We start from the raw sequence: 24,821 nt of genomic DNA on the forward strand, positions 1-24,821 counted from the left end.
GCCAAAATTTTTGACAAAATTTTTATTTTTCGCATTTTATTTTCGAATCTAGGTTTATACATTATTTTTATACAACTTTTATATTTTATTTATTTTCAGTTTTATAACATATTTGCTTTCAATTTTGTTTTGAAGGTAGTTTGGCTCGTGTTACAATTTCAAGTTGATGCGCAGTTCACGAAATTCGGGCACGCCACCAGATCCTTTTGATCCAGAAATTGAAAGAACACTTAAGAAAAACAAGAAAAACAAGAAAAACAACAAAAACAAAGACAAAACACTCTTAAAAACTAAAGTAGACCAGCCAGAAATCATGACCGATCCACCGACACTTATGGATTATGCTAGGCCAGGAATGGCCGGTGTAACTAATAGTGTAGTTAGACCCCGTATAAACACAAATCAATTTGAAATTAAGCCTGCTTTGCTTAATATGTTGCAAAACAACGTAACGTTTTACGGATTGCCTAACGAAAACCCTAATGCACATTTGACAAATTTCTTAGAAATTTGTGACACTTTTAAAATTACTGATGTAACAGCCGAAGCAATCAAACTTCGCCTCTTTCCTTTCAATTTGAAGGATAAGGCAAAAATTTGGTTAACTTCTATGCCTGCTGCAACATTTGAAACTTGGGACCAATTAGCCCAAGCATTTTTACAAAAATATTTTCCCTTAGCAAAAACCGCAAGAGTCATCAAAGAGTTGACATCTTTCACACAAAATGATAATGAAACTCTTTATGAAGCTTGGGAACGTTTTAAAGAACTTCAACGTTTATGCCCACACCACCAATTGCCAGATGCACTTTTAATGCAGACATTCTATAATGGATTAAATCCTACGACTAGAGGTTCATTAGATGCTATGTCTGGAGGATTATTTATGAAAAAGACATCCGCCCAAGCAAGAGAACTTTTGGAGGAAATGGCAATCAACAGCAGTATGTGGCCCGCAGAGCGTGGACATATACCAACGGCGAAACCATCATCCTCATGTACATCATCGGTTAAAGGTATAATGAATCTTGATCCTGTAGCAATGTTACAAGCCCAATTTTCTGCCTTATCGCACAAAATTGATAAATTTATGGCACCATGCGATCCTAATGATCCGATCCAGAGAGACATTGACTACGAAGGTATGAATGAGATAAAGCTAAGCAGCCAGCCGTCGAAACTCAACAGAAGCCTCCTGGCTCAACTTCTGCTATCCCAGGCAACCAAACTCAGCAACAAAGAACAACTAAGCCGAGCCAAACCAAACCTAAGTCGAACCAAGTTCAAGTCAATCTCAAGAAATAGAACTAGCAATAGTCTCAGCTTGTAACTTGTGTTTCTCATATGACATGATTCTTGTTGAACTGAGTATATCTAATATATAAGAATTTTTTCTTCAAACTGTCTTTATATATGCGATGCTTACTTGTTGTGTTTATATGTTGATCTGTCTCATGTAACTACTCATTGAACAACAACTTAAAACTTATGAACATAAACAAGTAAACTATACTCAGTATACCTCAACTCTGATAAATGAACCCAACTCTGATACCTGGACTTAACTAAGTATCAAAACTGAGTAAATGACTAAATGTTCCAAGTATTTGACCTACTTCCAAAGGCTGACCTTAGGCTCACTTCGATTAAATCTTAGAAGGTTCAGAGTTAAACTAAGTCAGTAGATCCAACCCTTACGGGGGAGTATTTTCAGAAACATTGAAAAGGTCAACCATCATGGGGACACTCAACAGTGAGTTCCTTAATTGAATACTTTTGCCAACATCAAAATGGGGGAGTTTGTTGAAACACCTTTCCACATGATTTTGATTTGATAAAATTATTCCCATGATTAAAACAATTAAATTTAAGTGCTTTGATTTAATTGTACTAATAAGTTTGTTCAATGTTGAGTAAGTTGACTAACGAGAACAGGAACTGGAAGCTTATAAAAGAAAGACAGAACAAAGTCAGCATGAGCAAGACACACAGCAGAAGCTGAGTGAAATGCAACTCTTCCTTACGAAAGAAATGTCTTCTTCAGAAAAGCTTGAAGGCGAAGTCGCTGAGTCAAGCTGAGCAACAACCAAGTCAGCGTCAATGATCCGTCAACTTGACAGACAAGGTCTGACACAAATCAGAATTCTTGGAAATCCATTTTAAAGACCTTTTCGAGATGCATGGACCGTCTGACTTTTGGCAAGAAGACAAACCTGGCGCAAGAAGACAAACCTGGTGCAAGAAGATGAATCTGGCAAGCCTGGCTCCTGCGCAAATCAGAAAACAGGATTGTCCTGCGGTTCTGGAAACTGACTATGTGATTACAAAGAAGACTGTTCTTCACACAACGGCTATGTCGGATTTTCAAATCATTGAAGCTTCAGAACTCACTATAAATAGACAAGTCCATCACTTGGATCATACATAAGACACATACAAGATACAGACAGAAAAGCTATTCTTCACTGAGTGAAAATTCCAAAATAAAAGCTGTCTGAAAAGAAACAAAGCAAGCTCTTACACCAAACTCCAATCATTGTGTAAAAGTCTAGAGTGAATTTTATTCATCTAAAGTGTTCTTCTTTTGAGTGAGAACAAACTGTTGTATCAATTGTAAAGATTAGAAGAGTGAAGCTGAGTACTCGGTTATAGTACTCAGTGGTAGAGAAAATCTGAATACTCGGTTATAGTATTCAGTGGTAAATAGGATTGAGTAGACGAATAGAGGACAATACTCTTGCATACTCAGTTGCTATTGTAAAAGGTTTGTGCTCTACCTTTAAAGAGCTCAGTAGAGGATTGAAAAAGCTCGGAAGGATTCCGGGGACTGGACGTAGGCGGTGAGGCCGAACCAGGATAAGTCTGCTGAGTAATCTCTAACTCTTTCTCTTGATATATATGTATGTATGTGTTGCTTGCTTAAAATTGCTCAGTAAATAATTTGTATAAGCCGACGCTGAATAATCAGAGTGCTGAGTCGGAAGCTAACTTAAAGTGTTATTTCCCAACTCACAATTGAAACAGCTCTATTCAGTATCTGATTAAAGCTGTCTCACACCTCACTCAGCTTTGCTGACCTAAAGCTGAGTTAAATTGTTAAACATTTAATTAAGTCAGCATTATTAAGCGAAAAAGTTACATTAGTTCCTAACCCCCCCCCCTTTGGAACTAATCCTACTACGTTACACGGGACCAACATTTCCAACTCGTCAGCGAAGGCCTTTAGAAAAAATATCATTCCTGACTGCAAAAGAAACATTAGAGCAAAAACATATCTCAAACTTACTAAGGTTGATAGCTTGTCCTGAGACCAGCTCATACTGCAAGAGGATATCAGCAACAACCTGGCTTTCGACGACCGTAGCCTAAAAAAATAAGAAACTGTCATCAGTAAATAGGAGATGGGAGACTCTAGGAGCAAATCGAGTAACCCAACACCACTTAATACTACCATTACTTTCTTCCTGGACCTGTAACCGAGACAGAACTTCAGCATAAAGAATAAACAAATAAGGCGAAAGCGGGTTTCCTTGCCTCAGGCCTCTGCCAAGATTGATAGGGTCAATAAATTCCCCATTCAAAGACACATTGTAAGAGACAGTAGTAACACAAAGTAATAACCATTAAATCCATTGAACACTGAAACCCATCTTGATAAGAACAACCTCCAAAATACCCCAGTCCACCATGTCATACGCCTTACTAATATCAATTTTAAGAGCTACATCCCCCTTTAGGCCCTTATTCTTCCTTTTCATATAGTGAATATATTCAAACTGAATTTGGACATTATCAATCAATGACCTTCTAGGCACAAAAACAGATTGACTTTCAGAAATAATATCCAGAAGGACAAGCTTAAGCCTATTTGCAATAACTTTAGCAATAATTTTATAGAGAACATTGCAAAAGGAGATAGACCTTAAATATGTCATCTTCTCAGGATTGTCACACTTGAGAATAAGCACAATAATAGGTCATTCAAATTAGCATGAAAAGTATTACTCACCTAATCACCCGTTACAAGCATGAAAAATCTCTAGATCGATATGGTTATAATTTTTTTGAAAGAAACCAGGACTCAAGCCATCCGGTCCAGGAGATATATCTAGATGCATCTGAAAGACAACATACTTAACTTCATTATAGTGAAAAGGAGCTATAAGCATATTATTCATGTCTTCAGTCATAAAACTAGCAAGAACATTCATTATATCATAATTCAAAACCGTCGAACTAGTAAATAAATTATAAAAATAAACTAAAACAATAGTACCCATAGCATGTGAATCCTCAGTCACCAACCCGTTTATGTACTGGAGCTTATCAATAACCGACCATGTCTTCCCAATAATAACGCAAGCATGAAAAAATTTGGAGTTTTGATCTCCTCCTTTGAGCCAAAATGCTTTAAAGCACTGCTTCCAATAAGTTTCTTCCAGCTCTAGAGCATGATTAAGCTTCATATTAACCTCAAAGAACTTTGCCATTGATCCTCTATCCTCTTTGTCATTCAGACTGACCAATATATGCTTGTATTGACTGATATCCTTAGTAATCATAGTTTGGAAATTTTTGCCCCGTTGTTCCATGTTTGAAGCACAGGCAGCCAATTTAGAGCTGACTGAATTATCTCCCCCCCCATTAGTCCACTGATCCCTAACCATCTTCACAAAGTCGTGTTCCAAGGTCCAAGCCACTTCGAACATGAACAACCTTTTCTGACGCTCACCTTGCTGCTGCACTTCCAGCTTTAAAACTAGAGGCCAATGGTCTGAATAAGGCGAGACTACTGCTTGAAGTTTGTATGCAGGGAACTGAGCAAACCATTCAGTGGAAGCGAATCTCTTGTCAAGCTTTTCACGAACCCAAAAATTTGTGCCACTGCTGCGCTCCTAAGTAAAATTTGATCCTGAAATATGAAGCTCGTCTAACAAAGCCTAAACAGTAACATTCGTAATAAGGTAATTTGGATATAGGGCCCCACCATGCTTCTCCTCTAATCAAAGAATGCAGTCAAAGTCACCAGCTATAATCCAAGGTAGAGACAAACCCGACACAATAGAGCTTAGAAGATTCCAACTTTCTCTCTGTTTGGATCGATCAGCATACCCATAAAAGCGTACAAATCTCCAGTCTCCCTTAACATTATTTTTGACAATTAAATCAGTATGATTTTGAGAGAAACCAGCAACCACCATGTCACAATCAACCTTCCAAAACATTGCAAGAGCTCCACTTCTTCCAACACAATCCACAGAAAAACACCAGCAATTTGAAACTTCCGACGAAGAGCTTCAATTTTATTTTTGTCAATAAGAGTCCAATCAAGAAAACTATACGCAGACTATCAGCCTTCAATAACTCTCCCCCCGCTTGAACTATCCAGGGGTTGCCCTGACCCCGATAGTTCCAGCTCACACAATTCAAAATTCTTGGTGGACTGATGCAAGAGCAAAAGGCACTAACTAATCATTTTTAATAGAGAAAGATCGTAAAGTAACACATCAAATATCAATATATGTTTATAATCATTATAATATATAATTAATGCTAAGTTGATAATGCATGTCAATGTATGTCACATTTTATTTTTTACAACAATTTATGTCGTATTATACATTCTTATATACATCTCGGTTTAATAATTCAATAATAATCCAAATATATTTTTGAATCGGATAAGTATTATATTATAGTGGAAGGGGAAAGGAGAGTGCTAAAAATGAACCATATTGTTGACATGTAATTAAATAAAAGTAGGTAATAGATTAATGTTAGCACATAAAGCAAACGTGTATGTGTGTGTCTCATTTACCGAAAACATAACTTCTTATTTAATTAAATATGTAAATTCATTCAACGACTTAATCATCACTTCTTTTTTATTTATAGTTGTCATAACTCACACTACCTGTTAATGAGGTATTTGTTTTTACTATTGCCATCATTCTTTACTTTATATAGTTTAATTAGTTGGATAAATCAATTCACATATATATCATTAATATTTATAATAAAGACAATTTCATGAAGGTTAGCCAATCACGTGTGATCGGATGCGTCCAAAAAGAGTATTTCTACGTGGATAGCTACGTTGGGACTGGCCTCCGAGTGGAAACTTCTATGCTAAAGTTAGTATATAAAATATATAGCGATAAATTAGAAAGAAGTAGTAGAGGCCATTAATGTATATATCAGCTACAGTAGTGCTCACATGGATCCTGATTCACCGTTATATCCAAACTTATTAAATTTAAGTCTTAGGATTATTTGCATCTCCACCACATGATCCTAATAAGTTTGGATCTAACAGTGAATGACCAAAGATCATTCAGGATCCAGGTGAGCACTACTGATACCCGCTAAGCGACTATCCCTTTTATAGGTCTTTTTCAGATTTTTGGTGGAAAAGGCCGGATATTCCTCATTCCATGGCACCTTTCGCTCATCTATTCCGCCTGCCTGTCCAGACGCGGCGCCCTTTTTTTTTCATTATCATCTACCGCCCTTTCTTTCCTTCCGGCTATTCACGCATGAAGATCGTCGTATGTATGCTCGACTTCGGTTGCCGATGCTTTAATAGGTAGGACTACATTATGGCGGGATCAGTTACCTGGGCAAACCAAACCTCCTCCAAGAAGAATTGTGCTATGCCCCCCCGATCCCTATAGAGCGAAAGAGCTGCCTGGTGATCCCTAGGTTGCAGCACGCCCGGTCGCGTAAAGGATAATTTGTAACAAATAAATAAATAAACAAAAAAATATAGACCAATGAACATAAATTGAACGTTAAACAATAAAATTCATTAATATAGATGTATAATTTACACTTTACAAGTTTTTCTAACTATCTTAATTTTTCTCTTTTTACAGGAAAATAAAATGTGGCAAACCCGAAGGTCTGCTCGTTAATATCGAAGGTATCCGAAGATTCTCATTTTAAATCCGAAAGCTACTTTTATATTCCTGAAAATCCGGATCATGGCCCACATTCTATTTGGAAATATTTTTATTAAGTGACCAATTCATTTCATTATGAGGATAGTCCAAAGTCCAATTCGGGTCCAAAATAATCCAACACCCAGTCTAGCTCTGAAACAGTCCAGATCCACTAATTCAGTCCGAGTTTGATTTGGGCCAGGCCCATTAAGGAAGGGACATGTTTAATCTAAAGTCCAATAGAAGGTCCATTTCAGAAAAAATGAAGCAGAAAAGTTAACTTCAAATTCATCACAAATGTATAATTCAGTTGTATTGATTTTAAAAAAAATGGTAGAACACACTTCAAACAAAAAAAAATGTAAAATATAGAATTCATTTACGAATAATTTCATGCAATGCTAAAAGCCACTTTGAAACTAATAAATATAAAATATGAAAATTTTATTTATAAATAAAAATTCATTTAGAATTATTTATAAATAAGAGTATTTTTGGATTTGTTACAAATGATTAAATTAAGGACAGATTAAAAAAAAAAATGAATGTTTCTACCAAAAAAAAAAATGAATGTAGTTTACTCTGTTTGGAAATATAAGTATGTAGTTTAAAAATTCGAAATTAAATGTTTGAGAATAATTTTTGAAAGGATTAAACCATTATTTGGTCCTCGATCTATCTAAAATTTTATTATTTGATCACATTTGGTCCTTGATTTATCCCAATTGGTGCACACTCAATTTAAATGGAGACTTGACATAATTATTGTTCTATTAGCACGTGACGATAATTTGATACTTAAATTTGATAAATTTTAGTTTAGAAATTTGTTTTTCTCTTTTAATCTAATTAATTCTTTTGACATAAAGAGAATTTATGTGACAAATAAACTTCAAGATGTGTGCGTGTGAAGCTCATATATCAAAATATCATTGCATATGAGGAGAGAGAATGGTTTTGTCAAGTTTCCATCTAAATTGGATAAAATTTCACTAAGCTAAATATGATCGAATAATAGATTAGAGGCCACATGATAGAATTTGGCTTAAAGCATTATTTGGTCTCTGACCTATCCAAAATTATGTCATTTAGCCCATGACCTATTATTTGGTCATACTTGGCCCTGGACCTATCCCATTTGGTAAAATTTCACCCAATTTATCGTTATCTCATTGATAAGTAACGATATTTTGACACTTAAACTTGAAACATGATATTTCTTAAAGTTTTTTTTCCACACTATGTGGAAATAATTAATTAGATTCAAAAAACATAAAAACAAATCCTAAACTAAAATCTATTAAGTTCAAGTGTCAAAATATCGTTACTTATCAATGAGATATGATTCAGTTAAGTTTGAATCTAAATTTGGTGAAAGTTTACCAATTTGAGATAGATCAGGGGTCAAATATGACCAAATAATAGGTCAGGATCAAATAACAAAATTTTAGATAGATCAGGGAAAAATAGTGCTTTAAGCCATAAAATTTTGAACAGTTAAGTCCTTTTGGGAATTACAAAGAACAAATAATCCGTCGCATGGATTATTGGAGCGGGCTGGATCTTATTTTGAAAAAAGGCCCAATTAAGCCCACAACATTCCCTTTCTTTTTAGGAAAAGTTCCTCTCTAGTCACGCAAAATAGCCCCAATGCCTACATAGCCGGAACCTTGGATAATAGACCCATCAACATTTCTGAATGCATTTGGACGGAAGTCAAAAATCATAGGGAAAAAAAAAATCAATCGTGGAAATTCAAAAGTCAATCTTTTTTATTGGAGAGAATTTAAGCCCTAGAATATTAACGAGACTCGTGGTACTTTCCATGGGCTTTCCAATATCATGTGAAACGTCTCAATCGGAGGTTTAACGAAAAAGTTATAATCTATCAAAGTTTTAATCAAACTTGGATTCAATATCAAAAGTTGGCTTTTTTTTTTGATCTATAATTAGTTTTAGAGGTCTTATTTACTAGTCTTAAGAGTTTCAATGCAATTAACCATACATGATTCCGATATCCGACGATAAAGTTATGACCTGACGTAAAAAAATTTAGTTCACGCTCTATCAAGACTATGCCATGTTGTAGCACAGTCCGCACGGTATAGGAAGAAATTCAAATTTCGAATTTTCCTACCCATTTTGAACCTATCTAATCAGCTTCATTATTACAAAATCACCATAAATTAATCCATTTTCGAATATGAAATGATTTTAGGAGATGTAATGGGTTTTAATTCCATTTAATTGGTCTTTGTTTTTCTATAAATAGAGGTGACGAATTTAGGTTAAGGGTTATTTACAATTAGTCACCTTCTTGCATTCCTTTTCTGTTTTTGACGCTTTTGTAAACTAGGAAGACACGTTTGATAAGAGAATTAGGGTTTAAAAGTTAGAAATCATAGGTTTGATCACCAAACTAAAGTCTTTTAGTTTGTTTAAGACTTCAATTGTATCCATATACCTCTATTATGAATCATCGGTTTTATAAAAAATAAAATTCTGATGGTGATTCACGAGTTTTGAATCAGTTCTTCAATTTTTACGTTTTGTTTATTTTATGTCATTTCACGGGTTTTAATTGTGTTTTTTTATTTCTCTATTCCCAGATGTTATGATACAGATATAACGACTTTATATCAAGTTGTGCACATGAATATAGGATAAATCGCTCATAAAAATGAACTTTACTAATGAAAACAATTTTTTTTTTGGCATTTATATACTATTATAGAAAACAATATAAGATAAAACAGTAGACTTGGTTTTTGGGAGCATGTATGATTTCTCACCATGTATTGTTAGTTTACTGGCTCTTTTCTTTAAGAATTAACAATTTATGTATTGTTATAATTTCTATTATAAAGTGTTGTTTGTATAAGAGTTCAATCCCATAAAAGTAAGTTTTTCACTTCATCGAAGGAGTTCCATTTGGCAATCGTCACTACGGTTTCTTCCAATTCTTATTTTACTTTTATTACTACAAACTGCATTTTCTATCTTTTTAAAGTAAGTTTTAATCTAATGGACTAAAACTTCCTTAACTAAGGCTAAAAGCGGATCTTAATCTTAATTATGTGGCAATCCGGTTAACCTAATCAAGATGTTTATCAATTTGAGAACTAATTTATGAATCTTAATGCTTGTTGGAGATGAACCAAATCCCAAATCGAATATAATTAATCATTTATATTTACTGTGATTAAATTGATTAATCAAAATTCATAAGTTGGATCTAATCAAGACCATACCAACATAATCTGTTGCCACACTAACATATAAGTATACAGTCTCATCAGGAAAATGTTTCCTTAGCACTGGTGGAGAAGTCAGGAAAACCTTTAACTGCTAAAAGGACATTTGGCATTCTGTCCAGTTGAAATCTTTGGCCCTTTTCGAGACTTTTGTAAAAGGTCATACATCTTTGGTGGCTCCATGTTGATAATAGTCTAGATTTTACCTAGATTAGCTTCAATACCTCTCTAGGAAATCATGAACCCATAAACGTTTCTAGAAAAACACTGAAAGGGCATTTCTTCGAGTTTACTTTGAGATTATGATCCTGTAAGGTAGCGAAGATCGTAGTTAGGTCTAAAGCATGTTGTTCCATTGTTTGACTCTTAACAATCATGTCATAACATATATCTCCATCTTGTCTCTAATGATAGCTTTGAAGATTTTATTTGCTAGTCCCTGGTAAGTAGCCCATGCATTCTTCAGACCAAAAGGCATTATGTTATAAGCATAAGCACCTTCATGAGTTTTAAAGCTTGTTTTGACCTGGTCGTTCGGATTCATTAGAATTTGATGGTACCCTACCGCCGCATCCAATAGTAATAGATGCCATATCTTACAGTCGAATCAATTAGAATATTTATGCCTTTGATACACAAGTCATATAGTCCTTTTTTTATCGGTATCCGACAGAACATGCCATGGAGGCATGTCTATCGACATGTTTGCGTGCCTCATTTACATCATTTGCTTCTTTTAGTTCAACTCACATTATCTCCATTTTCATAGCATGCTCTACTCTCAAGATGTTCATAGATTCCTGAACGGAGCCCATATTGTATATGAACTTTTTGTAATCTCGTCCATAAAATTATTCTATACTTATGATCCAGAGATCCTAAGCAGACTTCAAATTTCTGATCCAATGCTGGAGTTATATGTAATGGCTCCGGCGAATTGTCACTAGCATCGATGAGGCTACGATTTATGGTCTGAGTGATTGAAGTGCTCGGAATATCTGAAACTGACAGAATGACATGTTGAAGCACAAAACTTTTCATCTAAGTCATATTGTGCTGAAAGTTCTATGTTAACCGCACCACTTGATGTCTCTCAATCTATAATATAGGCTTGATAGGCTGAATCAGATTCATCTGAGAAGGAAACAACAAACTGTTAGAGAGGGATCGGTGTACAACGTCCTTTCTCCTATACTTAAGTCAGTGATGCTATGGAAAGTGAAGTAAGAATAACTTAGAAAGCAAAGTGAAGTCAGAATGATTGTGTACCTTGTTCTTTTTTGGGAATGACTATTTATAGATGTAAGTGAAAAGTACCTACTAATGTGTAGATCTCCATGTGTCAATACTTGGTTGGCCCACATATCCATACGTTTTTGTGCTTATCTCCAGTGGCGAATCCAGGATTTGAGGGAGCGGGGGGCAAAATTCTACGTAAAAAATTTTTAGACAAAAAATGTAAAATTGTTCAATTTTTTATGACAAAAAATGTAAAATTGTTCAATTTTTGGTGACAAAAAATGCAAAATCGTTCAATTGTCATGCATTATTTTCATGATTTTTTTGATAAAAAACGTAAATTATAATGTTTCCGACTCGTAATCATCCATTTACGGGATTCTCGGGTTGTTACGCATCAAATATCCCTAACGTTTTGGGTCAGGTGCAATTTTACCCATAACATCTAAAATGATGCAATTTTACCCCTAATGTTTGTAGCCAATAGCAATTTTATACCTAACGTTGATAAATTGGATCAATTTCAGACACTATTATAAAATACAGTCATTTTTTTCTTTATTTTGCACCAATTGCATATCAATTTTGTAATTTTGCACCAATTTTACCTCTAACGTTGATAAATTGGATCAATTTCAGACACTATTATTCATGACCGAGAAGACAGTTTGATGAATTATTTCTCAAATTGACCCAATTTATCAACATTAGGTGTAAAATTGCTCTTGGCTTCCAACATTAGGGATAAAATTGTACCATTTTAGACGTTAGGGATAAAATTGCTCCTGACCCAAAATATTAGAGGTATTTTTGCACTTTAACCCTTATTTTTAATGGGATGAAGGGGGGGGGGGGGGGGGGGGGGAGACAAATGCCCTCTTTGACCCCCTACATCCGCCCCTGCTTATCTCCTTTTAGCGTAACTTGGAGCTCTTCTTAGAGATTAGGAACGTATATTTAGAATCCGGCCATATGACTAAGACACATGTCCTGACGGTTATGATTTTTATATAAGGCGTCTCACTAGTCCATATGTCCAACTTCTTCTAACTTTTTATTTAGTGTTTCATCAACTTTCAAGAGAACAAAATGTACGTGTCCAAATACAAAGGAGATATAGGGCACCACGAGGGTAATCTCATACCCGCCATGGATAATTTTTTAGATCACATAATCATCAAATACCTTTTAGGATCAAGTAATGTTGAATACCTGTGAAATTCATATCCATTGTCATCCTAAAAAGAGAATATGTGCTTACAATTAGAAAAGAAAATGAGTTTGACTAATGGTGTTAGTTCTTAATGATGTGATAAACTGATGATATGATACATTTGTTGACTTTACGATAGTGATATAAATGAAATATTGATTTTTAATGGTGTGACATGTTAACTTGATAACATGACAATTGATTAATCATTTTTTTTACTGATTGTGCCAAACACATACCCTCTTTAAAAAAAAATACATTTTTCTAATTACAAATTGATAACTAAAAGCTTTTTTTTATTTTTATTTTTATTTTTTCTCTAAAAATGTCATACGTTGTTGAATGAGCTAAAATTAGATTAAGTTTTGTAGTTTAATTTTGATTTTGTTATATTAGTTCACTCCTTTCTAATATCCTTGTTAATGTAATAATCCTATTCATGATGTAATCAAAATTAACATGTATATTTTGAGTTATTTTTATATAAATTTTGCTTGATTGTCGATTTGAGATTCGTCTGATATTTTTTAGATGAGATATTTCTTAATTTAAACTCGAAATCAGAACACTAGTTCAAACATTTTAAGATAATTAACCACTTAAATCAATTTTAATTCGTATATCATGTACTATTTTTAAATTAAAATAATTATTAATTACTAAATATTCTCGCTTTACTAATAATCAGACCATCTTCTTTAACCTTTAGACCTTGAGAATCTAGTGAGAGAAGGTCTTCCTTCTCTTTAGATTCCTCTACTTTCTTCTTTTCCTTTCCTTCCCTAGATCCGCCGCCCACCACCCCTCTTCTCCCCCCTTTCCTGCACCCGACGCCTCTCGCCTTCCCTTTTTTTTGGAAAATATCCGGTTTTGCCCAGATCTCACAGCAAAGTCCAAGTTTAATTCTATCTAGACCTCGGCATGGGCCGGGATGGGTCGGGCTCGGGCCGGGCCTGTCGGACCTGTGATAAAACCTGATAAACCCAAGCCCAGCCCAAGCCCACACTAATTAGATTCGGGCTCGGGCTCGGGCTCGGGCCTAAACAAGGAATCCCAAGACCGCCCACCCAAGCCCATATCTATATTTAAAAAAATCAATTAAAATAAAATACTAAATTTTTTTAAATAAAAAATAATAAACATAATAGTTAATAAGTCTTAGAAAAATATAGCAAACTAATAGTTAAGTTCGAAATAAAATTACAACATAATAATAAAAAATAACTATCTAAAATTACAACATAACAATAAAATATAGCTATCTAAAATTTATATAATTAAATTTATAAATAAATATATATATATATAACGGGTCGGGCCGGACCAGGCCCGCTAGGTATTGACATAGCCCAGGCCCGTCCATTTACTAGGCGGGCTTAATCGGGCTTGGGTCGGGTCGGGCCTGACACTAATTTTATGTGTCCAGGCCCGGCTAAATGGGCTTGGGCTCGGGCCGGGCGGACGGGCTCATCGGTCCATGGCAAGGTCTAATTCTATCTCCTCCTCCCTTCTTATTTTTCTATTGTATTAGTTGTTTTCCTTTTGCTTGTATCATTTTATTTTGGTTAGATCTGACATATTTTATCCGATCTCTGGATCCGTTTGACGTGCATCTGTTCGTTAAAATCTTTGTTTTTGTAACCTTTTTTTGTTGTAGCAAGTGCATAAAAGGTAGATCTTATCCGTAGATCACTGGATCTACGTGGTTGCAAAAGAATGGACTTAGATCCGGTGTTTCAGAATGGGTTCAAGGATGAAGATTGGACTACAGTTGCTCTGCTGCGATTCTGGGGTTACGATAAAGATATGTTTCAATGGTCTTCTATTTTAGATGTACCTTTCATGGCTTTTTTTGCTTTTTATAGTATTTTTCTTGCCTTTGTGGATCATGTAATAGGATTAACTTATATGTATATGAGGTTTCATTCCTTACTATTTTCATTTTGATGCTGTACTATCAATCTTATTATCATCTAATGAAATCGTATCATTCTCATCCAAAAAAAATCAGACCTATAAAATATAAATTTAGCACAATTTTGAACCATAAATATGTAGAAATACATATTCCCCTAAAAAAAAAAATTGAAGACATAAATTTAGGTTATGTATGGTGTGTAACAAAGTAGTCATGTGGCGGGACCCATTCCCAACAGACAAATTATGTCAAATTTCTGTATTGTCGTTGTAGCTTTTGTAATTTAGCTTACTCAATTTGTCAGTCTCCTCAGTCTTCCTGCATTATCTATTTTTTCATAAAATTACAATTTTATATTTATTTATTTATTTAAACCATTTTTCTGATATATATATATATATATATATATATATATATATATATATATATATATTATGTTTCTGATTTCTAATTCCTCCTAATTAATTACCCAAGTACAAAGGAAAAATTATAATATTCAACATGCCTATATTCATTAATTCCATGTTGATTAATTTTTCATGTCTAAAGAATTTATATAATTTATCATATATAATTATAGAAAAAAACCTATATATAATATAGGCAATATCTTCAAAAAAAAAAAAAAAAGGCAAACCACATATTTGAAATCTTAATCAATTATTTTTTTAATGATTAAGTTGATAATATATTTATTTGAAAGATTAACAACTTATTATTATTATATTTTCTTTAAAAAAATAAGTTTAATCTTTTAAATAAATATATTAAACACTCAATTTATTATTTTTTAATATATTAAGCCTCTAATCTTTTAAACGGATATGATATATTAAGTTTTTAATCAATTTTTTAACACATTAAACCTTATTAGACAAACTAATTATAAGATCAATTCAAACTCCATTTTGCATGCGTAAAACTGTAAGCATATCATTATTCCTCTAAAATAAAACAGTTAATAAATTATTTGGAGTAACAATTTATATGTCAATTAATATGTTAAAATAGTGACATGTTAGCAGTTTTATTTGCGCTAAATGAAGTTTGAATCATACGCATAACTGGATCATTCGAGACCGACTTAATGTGTTAAGAAATAAATTATCAAAAGCTTAATTAATATCTCAATTTAAAAGGCTATAAATTTAATGTATCAAAGTTAATGATTAACTAATGACTTAATGTATTTATTTAAAAGATCAATGAATTCGTTTTAAAAAAATCAATGATTTAATTAGTAAAATTTTGACAACAGTGATTATTATTCCTTTTTACAAATGGTTTGCACCTCTATAAATGGGATTACTGGCCAAGGAAATTCTTTCCATTTCCAAAAGCGAAGATCAAACACTGAACTTTAATTTAGTTAAAAGAAGAGGAGCTTTTGCCACTCTACCATCGTGTTATTAGCTAATTGTCATTAACGAGTTAGAACTATACAGAAAGGAATTCAGTAACAAAAATCGATGAATAATTTATTATTCATCTAAGCTTTAACCATATGAATTTCATCTTATTTCTACACCCTAAAAAGAAGCCCTCTTTCAATGATCAATATTGTGGAAATATATATATAATAAAATTAAGTATATTTGGCATGCATTAAATACCAGACATCAACATTTACTTTTTTTTTTTTTTGTGAACTTATAAACTTATAGCAATAATTAATAAAGATCACCTAAAAATGGACAAATCAAGAATATCTATATACAAATAATAATAATAATAATAATAATTAACAATTAGGTACATAATTAATACATCTAACATAGAGTTTTTTTTATAACTTTCAGATTTTACCCTATAGTTTTTTTTTTGGAAGATTACCCTATAGTTTTTATTTGCAAGAAAGATCTATCAAATCGGAATGGTTTGACTGTTATTTTTTTTCTTTTTGTAAATATTCTGATTACTCAGAATCCTTTAGGTGGCTTATCTCCCAATTAAAGATTTTCTGTATACACTAGGAATCGACCCCGAGACCAAGCTTAAGCGAATAGATGCTCTTTCCACTCAAGTCAATCTTAATTGTTATGTCCGGCCATTATTTAATTGTCAAATTAGACATTCCAAACATTAATTATATCTAATGTATCAAACTACCAAATATTAACTATAAGTATATCACATATATTAATCACACAAAAAACTGTCAAAGTGTCTAAATTTTTTTATCGTGTTGTTAACAAAGTTACAAACACCCTACCAAAATGCATAAAACTATTTCAATTTATTATTGAAAAACTTATATGTAATCCGATATGACAATCAAATAACTGTCAAAACAGTCAATTCAAAATGTACGTTAAATAGAATAAATTTGTACCATTTCGTAGTAATAGAAGCAAATTGAACCTTATTTTTTTAAAAAAAATGTGATATATGTTTCTATTTCATAATTGATTTGTGAAAATTGAAAAAAAAAACCCAGATCATAATTGTTCCTTTTTATTCTGCTGAAAAAAGATTCCAAGATTTTGATTTCTTTTTCAAATTGTTTCGTTGTATTTGGCAACAACAGTGAAAGGGCAACCAGGACATCTTTCCCCAATATAGAAAAAAAAAATCACATACAAAATACAAAATTAATGGAATAAATACCATTTTTAAAGCCAATATATATTTTTAAGATCTCATCAGAAAATTAATTTTTAGTCCCTCAATTTGTCGGTGTTCACTAAAATACAAAATCACATACATCTAATGTCTCCTCCAACATAAATAAAAATAAAATCAACATTATATCTATTAAAAATTATTAATCATCATGTCAAAATAATTAAAACACACAAAAATGATGAATTTGCAAAAAAAATAAAAAAAAATAATTAGAATTCAAATTCAAAACCTGAAGAAGCTTGATGATGAACCAGATTATTTTTCTCAGCTGCTTGAGGAACCAATGTTGAAGTTGATTGAGTTCCTGTTCCTGTTCCTGTTCCTCCAATATCTGAGGAAGCAGCAAGAAGTTTTCCTTGACTATACAAAGTGCTTAGTTGATGAAAATAAGGACATGTCCTAGAATCCATTGATCTTTTCTTGTTAACATTATCCTTAGTTTTTCTGAAATACTTGTTTATGTTCTCCCATTTCTCTTTACATCTCTTTGCATTTCTTCTATATCCCAATTCCAACATCCCTTTTGAGATTCTCTCCCACAAAGGCCCCTTTACAGATTCCTTAATCTCATCTTCATTACTACTGTTGTAGAAACTGCACCTTAAATTTATCAAAGCTAAAACCTCATCCTTTGGCCATCTCTTTCCAAGATCATCCTTTTCCTCCCTTTTCTTATTACTAGGGTTTTGTGATGATGGATTAGGGTTTTGATCATTTGGGGGTTTTCCTTTGGGTGCTATAAAGATTGAATCTTTATCTGATTTGGGATTAGGGTTTTGTGAAGTAATAGAGGAAGATGAAATTGAAGTAGAATTAGATGAGAATTTATTCAAGAAATTGATAATTGTAGCTTGTCTATCACCTGCAAGAACTTGTTCTTCAGCTCTAAGTTGAAGCTCTTTGTCTAATCTATCCAATTCTTGCTTCTTCCATTCTTCTTCTCTAGCTATCTTCTCTTGGTCTCTTTTTGCCATGTCTTGTAGAAGCTTATTATGCATTTGTTCTTGCTGACCTATAATTGTGCTTATAATGTCCTCACAAAACCCCTTAAACATCTCAAATGATGAAGATGAAGAAGTAGAACAAGAAGAAATCTTGTCTCTTTTCCTCTTCAATTTCTCATTTTTCTCTATCTTCTTCTTCTTGTCTTGTTCCTCTTGGCTGCTGTCTATCTTTTTGTCCTTTTCTGCTTGAGGATTTTGATTTTGATTATCACTATGGTAAAGATCTTCAAATTCACCAAAAACCCTGTAATTTTTGATGAAATTAGGAGTAGTATTCATGTTGTTCAAGTATCTACTTTCTTCTTCAAACTTCTCCTTGCACATCTCAGCACTTTTTTTAAACCCAAACTCTGCTAGCTTCCTGTACCCACCATAAATATATAAAAACCAAATCAAACCAAATCATTAGCATTTATTTTTCATTATTACATGATCCCTTTTTATTAAAATTAATTAATTAACCCTAATTGAAGAACAAAATAGAGTAAAGATTGTACCTTGAAACATGATCCCAAGTGAAATCTGGGAACCAATTTTCCATGCTAGATCTGATTCTGAAGAGGGTAAGAAGTTCATCAGTAGTCCATGGATCAACTGATCTATCTCTTTCATCCCCCAAATTCAAAGGCAGCATGTTATTTTCTTCTTTGTGTTCAATTTTGGGGAGGAAATTGGGATGCAATGAAACATGGGGGGAAGAAGAAGAAGAGAAGGAATTATCAAAAGTGGAGAAAGCAGAAGAAGAGGGGTGGAAATTGGAATTGGGGAAAGAGAGGAGGAAAGGAAGTGAATTAGGAGTAGTTCTTGAATCTATGAATTGGTGGAATTGGTCTGATTCAAACATGTTTTTTGAGGAAGTGTGTGTTTTGTGTGAGTGTGTTCTGTTTGTTTAGCTAGTTTGTTTACCTTTTTCCTACAATTCATTCAGTACTGTAAATTGATAAAATAAAATAGAATCTTAATCAGAAAACTACAACACCAACCTTCTCTCCCTTTCTCTCTCATTTATCAAAGAGTTTGTCCTATCATGGAACAGAAAACACACTCGTTTTCTAGGGAAAGTGGACTCACTCTCCAATCAAAATCAATCTAACAACTCTCAAACAAATGTTTATGTAATAACTATATTTTCATAAATTATATATCCAAGGATTTATACTAGCATATGTATTGAATAGAGATTTTATTATCTCTTGTGAGCTAGATGATGTCTTAATTCCTCACAACTTAGGCTTGTCAATGATGGAGTGGGTAATACCCATATCTATTAGGTCCCGCCCTATGGCGAATACAAGATTGAGGGGTCGATTTTACACGTGATATGTAAAAAAATTTTTTTTTACTAAATCGGTGTTTAATAGAAAAAATTTGGATTTAGAGAGAGTCTAATAAGTGAAAAAAAATAGAAATTTAGATTTAAGAAAGGCCTAACAAGCCAAAGAAAATTAGAAATTTGGATTTAATGAGGGTCTAACAGACCAAAAAAATTAGAAATTTGGACTTAGAGAGGGCCTAACAGGCCTAAAAAATTGAAATTTTTGGATTTAGAAAGGACTTAATGGGACCTTGGCCAATTTTTGGTACTAAAATAGCACCCGAGTTAAATTTCTTGGAAACAGCGGACCGAAATCACCACAACCTTAAATTTTGTGGAGACAGGAGGTCGAAACTACTCGTAGCCATGGTAGTTCCGACAGCCAGAGGGGCCCGGGCCCCCCTCTCTCCGCCCCTGGTCCCGCCTCATTAGGATCCGGGACTCTCCAGTATCCATTTCTATAGGATTAAAGATGGGAAGAAAAATTATCCCCATTCTCGGGGATGGTTGGGACGGTAATCGCTATCCCCACCTCATAGGGATCCCCAACGCAATACCGTTAGGTTTATCCATAAGAATACCCATAAATATACCCATTAAAATATAATATTGATATAGATTTTATTTTATTTTATATTATATATATATATATATATTATGAAAATGTGTATTTCATTTATATATTAAATTTGTAAAAAAAACTAACCCTAAAATGCAATTATATACTATAGTATATAGAATTCATTTTAAATATAATTACAATTTTCGTTTATTTCAATTGAATTCTAAACAAATAAAATTTGCTAATTTCTAATATCATATTATAATAAATTTTCAATTCTGATTAGGATTATGAAAATTCTAACTCCCTATTTAATCCAAACTTATAAATTCCATAATTTTCACTCGATTCATTATATTGGTCTGGTCATCTATTTTTCGTTTAATAAAAGGCAAGTTGATTTACTTCTGCTCATCTATGTTTTTTTTCATTTACTGTATTTAATCATCATTAGAGGTTACACAATTTTATGTTTATTTTTTTTTAATAAATTATATTTAGTAGAGCATATATATTTGATATTAGTTTTTAGATTTTTTTTTTTTAACAAAATGGGACAGGTATAACCATGGGGATCCCCGTTACCCATTGGTACGGGGACATGGACAAATTTATCCCCACTTTCTCAACGGGGCGGGGATGGAAAATAGCCATTACGAATGGGGCTCATCCCCAACCCACCCTATTGACAAGCCTATGACTACTAAGTTGTAGTTTCGTTCCTGGAATATAATAGAATGAATATTCAATATTAATAGAACTAGAGGGAATAGAGTAGAAATATTCATCTCTATGTTTGATTGATGACATAGGATAAAAAGGAATAGTTAGGTTTGTAACTCAAATCAAATGATAACATTACCTTCAAATGTTATTTCTTGTTTATTTTAAAATTTTAATTATTACCATCAACAATTCAAATATTTAATATATATTAAAACTGAAAAAAAGAAAAACACGAAAAACGTAAAAATAACAACATTACCCTCAAGTGAATTTTCCTTTATAATCATTTTTCATACATTCTGCGATTTTCCTGTATTCTATGTTTTTCACGCATTCTGCGTTTTTTCTGTATTCTTCATTTTCAAAGTTTTTTTACATCTTTCACGTTTCTAATATTTCTCGTTTTTTGTATTTTTTCCATTTTCTGTGTTTTTCGTATTTTTCTACGTTTTTCTGTTTTAGTGTTTTTTTCCTTAATGAGTATTTTCATTCCAGATTAAATCCATACATCTCATTGCATTTTTTTCAGTTTAATTTGCGTTTTGTCAGTTATAACTCTTCCATTCACACTTTTTTTCGGGTTTAGCAAGAGCATAAGTGTATCATTTTATACGTATAACAAAGATCTACGTGATTACATGAGTAGAAAGGATCCAAATATGCTTCCAGAAGAACTAAATGATGAAAATTGGTTTACATCTGTACTTTCATGTGAATTTTGATTTATGAGAAGTATGAGATTTATCGTCTTTTTATTTTAATTATAACTTTTATGACTTTTTTTACCCTTTGTGATATTTTTCTTTCCTTCGTGGATCTTGTACCGACTGTAGCCTGTATTTGTGCGGAGTTTTGTTCCTCCTTATTTTCTTTCCTTTAATGGAATGTAATATGATTTTCCATAAAAAAAAAGGATGAGTTCAAATAAAACCCTTATGGTTTGACGTTTTGACTATATGGTACATGTGGTATTTTTTTGGAGCAAAGATAACTCCGTGGTTGGCATCGTTACCTATTTCGGTTAGTTTTGGATTGACTTTATCAAATTTGGATGTTAATGACGTCAAAATGAAAATTTTCTAGAATTTAATGATATTTTAAGCAACTTTAATTCTTCGACTTTTTAGTTTTGAGGTTATTTAGATATTGTTTGGTGAAGAGAGTGAAAGTTAATTTAGAGAGAGAAAGTTAATGTTTAGATAAAAATGATGATTTTGAAATATAAAAAACGCGATTCGATAGTAAATATGACACTAAACAACTTTAATTCTTGAAAATTTTCATTTTGAGGGCGATAACATGGCAAAGTCAATCCAAAAGTGACCAAAATTGCTAACGGTGCCAACCACAAAGTTATTTTTACTCCAAACCATATCATAGGTACCAGATCGTCAAAACGCGAAACCATCGAGTTTTTTTAACTTATCCCTAAAAAAATAGTTCCTACATTGTTACTTAACACATTATTTAGCACTCGTATTTTTAACAATATTGTATATTACAACGTCCTTAACTTTTATTATATTTAACAATTTAGTCACTCAATCTATTTAATTGATTGTTTTATCCTTTCTTATTAAAGATAAATTGTATTCATATACCTAAATTTTAGCATATCTTAATTTATGTTTACACTTTAAAAACTACTATTTTAAATATTAAAATACATTTTTATTTTTATTTTTTAAAAATAATTTTTTTTCTCAAGCATGTCTTTCTCTCTCATCTCCCATCTAAGTAAAAATTATCATTTAAATATTTTAGTATATAAAATAAAAATATTACAATATTATTTCTTAAAAATATTATTCCTTTAATAAAAAATAGGGTTATTCCTACATTAATTTGTATTTAAATTTTAATTTTACATATTATTTTAGATATTAAATATAAAAATTAAATTTACAAATTATCCTATATATAAATATTTAAATTTACAAATTAACTAAATCACAACTCGTTTTTAATATCATTAATTCAAATATTCTTTAAACTTCAAATTTTTTTTTAATGATATCTAACTGCACAAACTTTCCCTTAAATTTAAACAAAAATTAAAGTTTATGCATTAAATTTATTTATCCAATAGATTAAAAATTAGAGAATGTAAAATAGAGAAAAGCAGAAAGGGGCGAGTGGGGGACAAACAGTGGGCAGAAGAGAGTGGGGGAAGTGTAAGAAAAGGAGGGGGGGGGGGGGGGGGGGGGGGGGGGGGGGGGGTCCTTTAGAATCCAATGCAGAAGGTGATGCTTATGATGGTGTAATTAACGGCAAAGGAGATGGCAGGACACGTGAATACATGCAGAAACTGGGTCCATTTTATTTATTACAAACAATTCAATGGAATTGTTTCTTTCTAACTTCTTTTCTTATTAATCTTTTCTATCTACCCCTTTTTCTTCTATTATTTAATAATAAAAAATTCTTATTAATTATGAAAGATGTGTTGAACGCGTTTAAAAAAATAAAACAACCAAAATCAGTGTATACAGTTATAATATTAGAGAATGAAAGAAAGTCTACTGTTTCTTTCTATGCAGTGGCGGAGCCAGAGCTTAAAGTCCGGAGGCGCTCCATTACATGAAGATTTTTTTTTCTTAATAACGATTCAAGGCTTTGATTCATAGTAGTCAAATCAAAATTTTCAAATTTTTAATAATATAAGGGTAAATTTGATCATAATTGGAAATTAAGGTACAAAACAACTGAGATTCAATATAAAGTAAGGACAAGATGCAAAAATACTTACATCTAAAAACAATTTTACCTCTAACATCTAAAATGGTGTAATTTTACCCATAACGTTGGTAGTCAAGAGCAATTTTATCCATAACGTTGACAAGTTCGATCAATTGGAGAAATTATTCATCAAATTGTCTTCTCGGTCATGAATTTCGTAACTAAAAAAATACAATTAAAAATAATAAAGGAGAATGAGGTTAATAATGATTAAAAATGATACTTAATATTTTCAAAGGAGACTGAGGTTTAAGGGAAAAAATTAAAATGAGATAAAAAGTGAAGAGGGGGAGATTCGAACATTGAACCAATTAGATGTTCAATTAGATGTAGAGATTCCTTTAATTACCACTACAACTAACTATGCAAACTTAGTTTTACATCATATAATCACATTTTACATTATAAGTACTAATTTTAACTATTTTGAGGGTTGCTCGGGATTAAACCACTATTCGTCAAGGGTGTTCCGGAGGGTCGGAGGGTCGGGAGACCCTCCCCTACCCTTTGGCTCCGCCCCTGCTTCTATGTCTCTCTTGCAAAAAAAAAGAAATATATATATATTTTACAATTGCGTAAAAACTTACTTTTTAATCTATTATTGTAATATGTAATAATATTAAGGAGGGGACCCAGGGGATTCGGATCCCTCCGACCACCGGAACCACTGATTAGTTTCAGTCCTTCTATCTCTATAAAATTTAAGGATTATATTGCTAAATTGGTGATTTGATTAAACTCTGATTAAGTATTTGATAAATTGGACATTTGACGTAGAATTTTGATTGAGTATTTGATAAATTTACCTGACTAGGAGCGGTTCCGGCCCTCTATCTCCAAGAAATATTAATGGCGTGCTGGTTTAGCATCCCAAAATAGTCCGAGAAGTGTTAGACCCTTCTTAATTCCAAATTTCTAAATTTTTTTCCGGTTAGGCATCCTTCAAACCCAAATTTCTAGATTTTTTTGTCATGTTAGGCTTTCTCAAATCTAAATTTCTAATTTTTTTTCTCTGTTAGGCTCTCCCTAAATCCAATTTTTTAATTGGACATAGGGTTGTAATCGAACCGAGCCGAGCTTTGGCCTGCTCAAGCTCGGCTCACTATAAAACTAACAAGCTCGAATCCGAGACGAGCTTTGAGCTTGTTTCGAGTCTAAAATTCTCTTTGAACTTGGTTCATTAAGAAAATTATCTAACCATGAATTGTTTGTAAGTAAATCGTTAATTATATTTATGAAGTTTTGTTCACAAATAGCTCTTTAATTGTGTACATAAACATGCTCA

General features: G+C 32.5%; 1 protein-coding gene and 1 non-coding gene across 2 annotated transcripts; both read right to left on the reverse strand.

Moving 5' to 3' along the window:
• Positions 1–691: 691 nt before the first annotated feature.
• Positions 692–798, reverse strand: LOC136207633 (small nucleolar RNA R71). Its single transcript, XR_010676764.1, has one exon. It is a non-coding gene; the product is annotated as a small nucleolar RNA R71 (small nucleolar RNA).
• Positions 799–17,296: 16,498 nt separating this feature from the next.
• LOC136207454 (trihelix transcription factor GTL2) lies at positions 17,297–19,125 on the reverse strand. The gene is made up of 2 exons (XM_065998708.1): positions 18,692–19,125; positions 17,297–18,555 (listed from the first exon to the last, which is right to left on the reverse strand). Exons 1-2 carry the CDS (start codon positions 19,036–19,038, stop codon positions 17,400–17,402), a joined length of 1,503 nt encoding a protein of 500 aa, XP_065854780.1. The 5' UTR covers positions 19,039–19,125; the 3' UTR covers positions 17,297–17,399.
• Positions 19,126–24,821: the final 5,696 nt, after the last annotated feature.

This window comes from Euphorbia lathyris, chromosome 9, assembly GCF_963576675.1.
Source record: "Euphorbia lathyris chromosome 9, ddEupLath1.1, whole genome shotgun sequence".
Lineage (NCBI taxonomy): Eukaryota > Viridiplantae > Streptophyta > Magnoliopsida > Malpighiales > Euphorbiaceae > Euphorbia > Euphorbia lathyris.

Excerpts from the sequence above, each read along its gene's own strand:
- LOC136207454 (XM_065998708.1), bottom strand. The coding sequence starts at position 19,038 with ATGTTTGAATCAGACCAATTCCACCAATTCATAGATTCAAGAACTACT. Across the intron at positions 18,556-18,691 it reads ACTTGGGATCATGTTTCAAG|GAAGCTAGCAGAGTTTGGGT; the intron begins GTACAATCTTTA and ends TGGTGGGTACAG.